This window comes from Polyergus mexicanus, unplaced genomic scaffold (genome assembly GCF_030449975.1).
Source record: "Polyergus mexicanus isolate NDT 795.1 unplaced genomic scaffold, iyPolMexi1.0 SCAF_10, whole genome shotgun sequence".
In the NCBI taxonomy this organism is placed as follows: Eukaryota; Metazoa; Arthropoda; class Insecta; order Hymenoptera; family Formicidae; genus Polyergus; species Polyergus mexicanus.
The window spans coordinates 4,234,174-4,243,148 of record NW_027223330.1 but is presented as its reverse complement, the minus strand read 5'-3'; the positions used below and the strand labels follow the sequence as shown (position 1 = coordinate 4,243,148).

General features: G+C 32.7%; 1 protein-coding gene across 3 annotated transcripts; it reads right to left on the bottom strand.

The window, feature by feature from the left end:
• Positions 1–5,385: 5,385 nt before the first annotated feature.
• On the bottom strand, positions 5,386–8,787 carry LOC138936824 (hexosaminidase D). 3 transcript variants are annotated; one of them, XM_070302561.1, is made up of 10 exons: positions 8,588–8,787; positions 8,409–8,463; positions 7,620–7,835; positions 7,102–7,450; positions 6,938–7,012; positions 6,626–6,821; positions 6,489–6,558; positions 6,283–6,350; positions 5,909–5,995; positions 5,386–5,808 (listed from the first exon to the last, which is right to left on the bottom strand). In XM_070302561.1, the coding sequence occupies exons 1-10, from the start codon at positions 8,623–8,625 to the stop codon at positions 5,634–5,636; spliced, it is 1,329 nt and encodes a 442-aa protein (XP_070158662.1). In that variant the 5' UTR covers positions 8,626–8,787; the 3' UTR covers positions 5,386–5,633. The 3 variants fall into 3 exon arrangements, with proteins under 3 accessions (XP_070158662.1, XP_070158661.1, XP_070158663.1); XM_070302560.1 differs by having other exon boundaries at positions 5,387–5,808; positions 6,283–6,558; XM_070302562.1 differs by lacking the exon at positions 5,386–5,808 and having other exon boundaries at positions 5,915–6,063; positions 6,283–6,558.
• Between the last annotated feature and the right edge of the window lie 188 nt (positions 8,788–8,975).

Here is an 8,975-nt window from a genome sequence, read left to right as displayed (position 1 = left end):
TTGTTGTTTACTGCCAATATTAAATATCTAATATTAAAAATAGTTCACCGTTCTTTAATATTTGAGGCTATCGTGCTGTACATGAATATTTTAGGTTTGGCTCCCGGGTTTGAGTTGTGTAATATTTTCTAAACAATCCAATATCTGAATTCCCTATGTTGGGATTGCATCAGAAATTGAACTGATAGAAAATAATTACATTTGTAATTTCCTGTCAGTTGCTCTTTGCAAGCTTTATATAATTCTGATGACCAAATCTCAAATACGAGTTCGCGTGTCGCATAGCGGTAAACAAACGAACTAATGGTTGAATATTATTGTTTGTAAAGTTTTTGGAATGTTGCGAACAGTAACATTTGTCATGAAATATTAAATAAATAATAATTTTGGATATATGAAAATGTGCGCATGGGGATATGCTTACATCTAAGTAGATTTTAAGTTTTCATTTTTTAAATTAACGAGATTTAATTAGATATAATTACATCCCAGATAGCACAAAACATCCTCGGGATCATCCTGAATATGTCCAGGACGGTTCAGGACATTTGTAGGATATTTTAAGATATTATTATAAATATATTTATAAAAATTTAATATGCATACATAATTATTTTTAGTTGTGTCGGCTATTTAATATAATTTAGAAATCTTAAGTATTATAATAAGTATTAATGTCCTATAAATGTCCAGTGAATAACCCCTGGATGTCTGTAGGATATATTTGCCCTGTCTATTATATTGGATGCCTTTTGGATTTCCAGAGGACATATACATGTGCAATTAATTGTTAACGTTAATTTCGTTTAATATTAATAATTGAATTTGATGCGCACATTTTCATATATCCAAAATTATTATTTATTTAATATTTCATGAGAAATGTTACTGTTCGCAATATTCCAAAAACTTTACAAACAATAGTATTCAACCGCTAGTTCGTTTGTTTACCGCTATGCGACACGCGAACTCGTATTTGAGATTTGGTCATCAGAATTATATAAAGCTTGCAAAGAGCAACTGACAGGAAATTACAAATGTAATTATTTTCTATCAGTTCAATTTCTGATGCAATCCCAACATAGGGAATTCAGATATTGGATTGTTTAGAAAATATTACACGACTCAAACCCGAAAACCAAACCTAAAATATTCATGTACAGCATGAAAGCCTCAAATATTAAAAAACGTGAACTATTTTTAATATTAGATTTTTAATATTGGCAGTGAATAACAAAACATAATTTTATTTTATATTAAAATTTTAAAATTTGCTCCTTGAAACATACGAAAAATATCCCTAACATATCCTATAAAAATCCTTAGGATGTTCCACAGGATCTCCCTGAATTCTCCAGAGATTAATATATGGCTATTATTTACTCTTCCTCAGGACATCCAGAGGAGATCTGAGGATTACAATGGGATATCCTGAGGATATCCTACATGTATGTCCTGGATGCCCTTTGGACGTCCTAAGGACATCCTTGTGCTGTCTGGGTTATTAATCATTTCTTTGCTATTTGGATCCATTTAGATCCAGATAGATCTATCGATGCAGATCTATTTCAAAAATTCATCTGCACCAGTAGATCTAAATAGATCATCATACGTATACTTTAATCTAAGTTGATCTTTGAAGATCTACAGAGATTTAGATAGATCTACCAGTGTAAATCTACATAGATTTATATCGATCCACTTACAATTAGATCTAAATTGTTACATAAGTAGATCTAAAAATATATAAGATATATATGCTTAAATCTAAAAGTAAATCTTAAGTTTTCCATTTTTTACATCTAACGAGATTTAATTATTAGATATAATATTATATCTATTTATATTTAATCTATTTTTTTCTGGGCTTACTAAATAATAGTACTTAAATTTAAAAAATAATGTTGTTAACATTTGACGCTATTTAGAGTATATAAATGTATAAAAAATATATATGAAAATAAAATATATTCCTAGCATTAATCCAATTATTTTAATAGTTTCTTTTTTTATCGGACGCAAAAAACAAATTTTTAAATGCAAGCGATATTGCATCGTATAATTTTATTAAAAATTATTGAAAAAAAACTATAAGTATTAGTATTATCATATTTAAAATAGTTATGTTAAAAAGTCAAATATAGATTGCATATAGATAGCCAAGAAGCAAAACTCGGACAAAAATAAATATTGGAGCGTAAATCAAATGTAAGGAAAAAGTGACAGAAGCGTAAACGAAGCTTCTAGAAAACAAAAATTAAAACAACGAAATATAAAAAAAAACGCTTCTTTTACGTTTCGTTGTTTCAATTTTTGTCTCCTAGAAGCTTTGTTTACGCTTCTGTCACTCTCTCCTTACATTTTGATTTAAGCTCCTTTGACTTAACTAAAACAGTTTATGCCAGATAAATTAATTATTTCAACAGTTGTAACGCGGTCACCTCGTTCGACGCTCGGATCGGCTCGTCGGTGTTCGGGTTCGAGAGGAGGGGAGATTCAAGCTTGCGTAGACACAGTATAGGTAGACAAGATAATTTATTTTAGTCAGAAGCAAACATATACAAAGCAGCGTGCAGGGCCAGGCGATGTCGGTCAGCGTGCGGTAGGCAGAAAGCTGGTGTCAGGCGCGAGGCAATGTGCAGCGGACGTGCAAAGCGGCGGCCGCGAAGCGATAAGCGGCAAGACACGCAAGGCGGCATGCGGCGGTAGCGCGGCTTAATTTCTACGGCGGTTTTATTTACAGGCGAGCTTAAGATTACGGCGCGGTTATAACTAGCAGGCTTATCATTAACAGGTTTATTACTAGCGCGATTAGAACTAGCGGACTTATAGCTAACGGGTTTATTACTAACGAGCTTATTCCTACGGCGCGGTTAGAACTAGTGGAGTTATAACTAACGGGCTTAAGACTACGGCGCAATATCTACAGACGACTTATCACTACGGTGAGGCTGGGCGGCTGGGTATTGCCGGCAGGCCCGAGTGTCACGTCAAGCTCCGCCTGCAACGGAAACCGGAGAAACCCGGTGGGGCTGAGAAAACCTCAGCCCGGGCTGGTACGAGGAACCGGAGAAACCCGGTAGGGCCAAGAAAAACCTCGGCCCCTAAGGTACCGAGAGCCAGAGAAATCCGGCAGAGCTAAGAAAAGCCTTAGCCCCCAGAGGTAGCTGGTTAGGTTTGTGTTGGGATTTGGATCGCAGGATGGGATCTGGTCCCGATGTCTCGGCCGGCCGGGCTCCGGGCTTATATACCCGGCCGGTGCCCCCACTATCCGTTGTCGGTCCGTTGGTAGGAGTCGGTTTCGCGGGGGGGGGGGGGGTAAGTGAGATAGCGTGAGCGGAGTACGTGCGAGCGAGATAGCACGAAGAATGTTATGCGCAAGTAGGATAGGTATAGCCGGGTGAGGAAGCGAGGTATGCGGAGTTATATACATATATATTTACATATATTTACACATATTTACAGTGACGACTTGGTCGTTACACTGTAATATAAAAAATATAATAATTAACTTTTATATTACTATTGAAATAATTAATTTATCTGTCATAAACTATTCTAGTTCGCCGGCCGCTTGCCACCGCTGCAATATCGCGTCACTGATCTGTCTATTAATCTCATGTTTATTCTCATCATTTCATCTCTCACACTGTCACACTCGTCTCGTGGTCATTTAGTCCGGATTTGCACCTAAGAGCAAAGTCTATCGACAAAATTGGATATATTTAGTCTGGACTCAAACCAGGAGCATAGTCTGTCGGTAAGGGGCATAGTGTGTCAATAATCTGAGCACGGAAATGGCAGTCTCGCCTTAACCTAGGCCATTGGCTATCTGTCTATTCATCTGTGCTGATAGATAGATTGCTGATGTCCTATCCCCCACCACAATATTCTCGTCCCCAATTGAATGCCGCCATGTTAAAAGGGAAAGTTGTCACGCATGCGCGTTAATCGTATTGGATATATATATATATACAGGATGTCCCACCAAAAGTGACCACCCCCTTTTATCTTTTAAACTAAAAGAAATAGACCATAACAAATATATATCAAATTAAATAGTTCAAACTGAACTCTATTTTGAGCATAATAGTTGCTTTCAAAAGCTATTTAGGTTAACAAATGGAAAGGTACCCATATTTTTTCTATAATAATGTGAAAATTTCGATATGATAAAGGTTGTACCGCTATTTGAAACGGATACATCAATGTATGATTTAATATAAATATTTTATATATTATATAAGTTTTATCGACTTGAAATATCGCAGGCGACATCTACTTTTTCACTTTTTGCCCTGCGTTATTTACATGCCCTGCGGCCAATTTCTGACTCGTGCATTAGAGATTGATGTGTGTGATGTTGTCATTTGATCATAATATTCAATCCAAAGTTGGCCATATCGCAGGGCCGTAAATGAAAAGGTAGACGTCGCCCGCGATGTTTCAAGTTAATAAAATTTGTATAATATGTAAAATATTTACATTATATCATACATTATTGTAACAAAGATAAAAAAATATGCCAAGTACATATCTAAAAAATAAATTATAAAAAATTTTTTGGTAATTATTTACATCAACGGAATCTCGCCGATGATCTTGACATATGTTGTCAAGGACATAACCTTAAATAACTTTTCCTTATAACTTAATCGGCGGTTATTGTTTATTAAAAAGCTATAAACCAAAAAAGTTTGAAAATTTTGCCACTTTGTGTCAATGCTAAAGAAAGTAATTGATATATTGGTTATGTAATATAGGGAACCCAGCTTCGATGACTTTGACCTTGACATATGTTGTCAAGGTTATTACCCTGAGTAACATACAATAGATTTTAGTTGGCGCTCATTGTTTATTAAAAAATTGTTCTACAAACAAAAGTTATGAAGCATTAATATAAGTATAACCAGAAGCGTGAATTTTAGTTTTAAATTAGAAATAGATTTGGGATAGGTTATATCTTGCGGAAGTAGACCCCTCCGTAGGATGGGGGGGGGGGGCGCAACCCACTGTGTCCACGCATATACTTTATAACGCGAAGCGAAATCCGCTTCGCAATTGTTGTGTGGATGAAAAAGTATATATGTGGACGCAGTGGATTCTGCCCCCCTCCCCCTACGGTCTACTTCCGAAAGATATAACCTAACCCAAATCAAATTTTTAATGTAAATAATTATCAAATTTGGTATGAGTTACGTTGTACATCCCAAACCAAATTTTCGTTTTGAATCAAACTTTAAATTTAAATATCTCAGAAATTATAAAAAAAGTTACTGAGAGTCATGTCCTTGACAACATATGACAAGGTCAAGGTTATTGGCGAGGTGTCCGTTAATGTAAATAACCAAAAAAAAAATTCTTTCTCAGAAAATTATGTATTTATTTTTTAATAATTTTTTTTCCTTTAAATATGCTAAAGTTTTAAAATAATAGATCATCTTACATTTTATAAGCAATGACTTACCATAATAATAAAAATAATTTTCCTCTACATCCAAAAAATAATTAATTATCTAATCATTAGTTAGCATTTCATAGTCTCTTTAAATGGAACTTTTCGTGGTTGTTTTATTTCATTTCGGATGTGATATATCCGAAACTGATCGCCGATTTTTCAAATAAAAAAAATATTATATACGACTACTTATTTTTAGTTGATTTTCAGTTGTTTGTTTCAGTTCTGTTAATTTTACTTTTATCGGCTGAATATTGGTGCCTAACCATTCTTCAATCATTGACGAGAAGAAAATCGCTTCCATTTGAACTCGTAGATAGCCCTCCAGAGAAGACAATTCTAATAATAATCTGAAATAAAAATATAAATTCTATTTCTTGGTACAATGTGTCAAAAAATTTGCAAAATCTAATCTATTTTTATATAGCCAATTACTGTAAAAATACTTACTCTGTAAAAGTAGGTATTAAATTCTCCAACTGCATAGGATTTGTGTAGTTATTTGCCACCTGCCATGGATTCATCCACGTCATAATTCTATTGAGGACAATTACTTTTTGAATATAATTGAGATCCAAATGCACACATTCTCAGCTTTTTAAGATCTCAAATATTCAAAAAAACATTTTATTATATTTAAAAATAATCAGTATTATATATTATATTTAAATAATAATCAATATATATTCCAATATATTTCTCAAATAAATATATATCTTTTATATATATACAAATAAATAACTAAAAATTATTCTATAAATTTAGAAAATAAAAAAAAGATTTTTATATTATAATAAATATAAACTGCTTTTGTGTGTACTTACTGATCACTGTTAATAATGTTATGATATTTCGTCTTGAAATTAAGAAACCACTCCATACCCACAGCTACCTGCCATCCAGGAAAAAGCAAATTACTAGGTATCGGGATTGGTCTAGGTTGTGGTATTACATGCAATGGATGATCAATATATCCTAAGCTCTTTGCAATTTGTGCATATGTCTCCTCTGAATAGCCATAGAGCCAAACCTTTAGACATAAAGCTAATGATGGTATAGCTGTGGGTAACAATTCGCACATCGTAGCATAATGATCATATCTAAAATTACAATTGTAATTATTGTTATATTTTAAGATGGTATAATAATTGTTCTGATTTTCTTTACCTTGACCAACCAGTAAATGCTGTGCCTCGAAATTCATGTACCTTACTCACATGAATTCCCAATTCTTCTAGCCATTTTTCGTGATTGCTTATATGATGTCGAATTACAGGTATATGTTGTGTGGAACCAGTGGCTCCTTTGAATGCAGTTGCTATCCAGATATTGGAAAAGACTGCGCTGTATTTATCCCACAATCCTAACAAATGATTCAATAATTATAATTCCATGCAATAATTATAATCCAGCAAATATTTTTATATATCGATGAATTTCTAAAAATATACGTGGTAAAAAAACGGAGTAAAAAGATACCATTAGGCAACATAAAATTGTCCCTAGGATTATAATGCCATATCATAGGTTCTACATATTTTCCAATATAATATTCTGCAAAGCGAAAAAAGAAAAGATTAGTTTTATTAGCAAAAAGATTTGCATAACCATATACATGTAACGCGAATAAGCTATCGAGATACCGTTCAAAACCTGTAAGTCTATTGACCTCAACATGTCATCCCAAATGATAATCTTTAAGTATGGATAAGTTTCCTGAATGTATTGAGCTATTGCCAAAATATGTTCCAAGTACAATGAAAATTTGCCATATTTACTGGCTGCAGCTCGTTTAGTACAGACTGAACAAAGGCCTAAGTGCCATACTTCATCAGAACCTATATGTAGATATTGTATGTCAGGATGAAAACTAACAATCTGACGTAATAATGATTTGACCAATGGTAAAGTTCTTGGATTTGATGGACAAATAGAACTTGGAAAAGTTTCTACTTCACGCAATGACCTCCATTCGTCATGTTTCAGGATAAACTATAATTAAAATTATAATAAATGAATAATGATGAATCAAATTTATGAAGCAATATTTCTTGAATTATAATTTCAAAAGCAAATATATAAAAATTTAATAATTATGTGTCATAATTAATTTTATACAAAATGAATCAATCTCAAAATGAATGAGATATCTTTTGTATACCTCCATATGTCCAAAAGTTTGTATCAATGGGACAACTGCTAAGCCACAATCTCCTGCTATTTGCAGAATGTGTCCAGCTTCTTGAATTGTATATCCACTTGCTAAACTGCTTGGCCCATTACTTCCTATTGGAGAAAGTTCTCGATTGTAAGGAAATGTATCCTCCCATTCCAGCAATAAACCAGTAGCTCCCCATGTTCGCAATAATGGAAAAAGCTGTAAATATTCTATTGAATCATAAGAATAAAAATAAATGCAAACAAAGAAACAAGAAAGTTATAATTGATGATAACTGTCAACGTGTTAAATATATATCATGATAATTATACTAGAATTAAAATCGTTACAGTTCATTCAAAATTTAAAAAAAATTATGTTAGATTGTTATTATTATTATAATGATATAATAAACAATAATTTATTTTCAGTTTCTAAATCTTTCTAATTCATAAAACTATACTCATTCTTTTGATTACTTAAAATTCAAAATATCACTATCTTTTATAAATGTTATTTAGACAAATACATTTGTCTTCATGCTCTTGTGTGTCACATACAATTATAAATATCAATTCAAATATAAAGATACAATCTCTGACAACAGTTATCTGCATGTACTATCCCAGATAGCCAAGTGTCTGTGAGGTTGCTATCATGTTGCTAATAATGTAGTTGTTGGCAACATGACAGCAAACAATTATATTATAAAAATTTTTTTTCTGGATTCAAATACACAAAGTTCTAAAATATGTCAATGAAATAAGGCAAGCGTTTACGAGTAACGTATACCTTTTCAAAATAACAAGTCCGTGGTGGTGCTCCTTTTAAATCAAGATGAACCAATCTGAAAAAGAAAAACGTGTCGTAAAATTTTTTATTCTCACATATATTATATAAGATATTATATTAAGATATTAAGATATTATAGAAATTTATATATGTTGATCTCTGGACTATTTACTACTTACCTATGTGAGCCTAACGTTAAGGCGTCCATTTCTGCCATTCCATTTATTGGGATATTAATACTGATTGAAAGGAAAAGAATAATTTTTTGCGTAAATAAGTAGATTTATGAAATCATATAAATTTTAGATTTTTATTTGTTTTTTTCATAGTAATACTTCCTACACTATTACTTTTGTCTTATTAAAGCGGGGAGCACACACTTTTGCATAAGCGCATAATCATAAGCATAAAGAATTTCATTGGTCCATTTTCTTATGCATAAGGAAATTGACCAATCAAATTCCTTATGCTTACGATTATGCGCTTATGCAAAAGTGTGTGCTCCCCGCTTAAGGATTGGCAAGAGGCAGGAGTATAAATATAAGATAGATCAGGTCTAGAGACTAG

Bases quoted from the DNA above. Each gene is read 5' to 3' on its own strand.
- LOC138936824 (XM_070302560.1), bottom strand. From the start codon at position 8,625: ATGGCAGAAATGGACGCCTTAACGTTAGGCTCACATAG. The intron at 8,464-8,587 runs GTAAGTAGTAAA...TTTCTTTTTCAG, and splicing joins TTAACGTTAGGCTCACATAG to ATTGGTTCATCTTGATTTAA. The intron at 5,809-5,908 runs GTAAGTATTTTT...TTTTTATTTCAG, and splicing joins TTAATACCTACTTTTACAGA to ATTATTATTAGAATTGTCTT.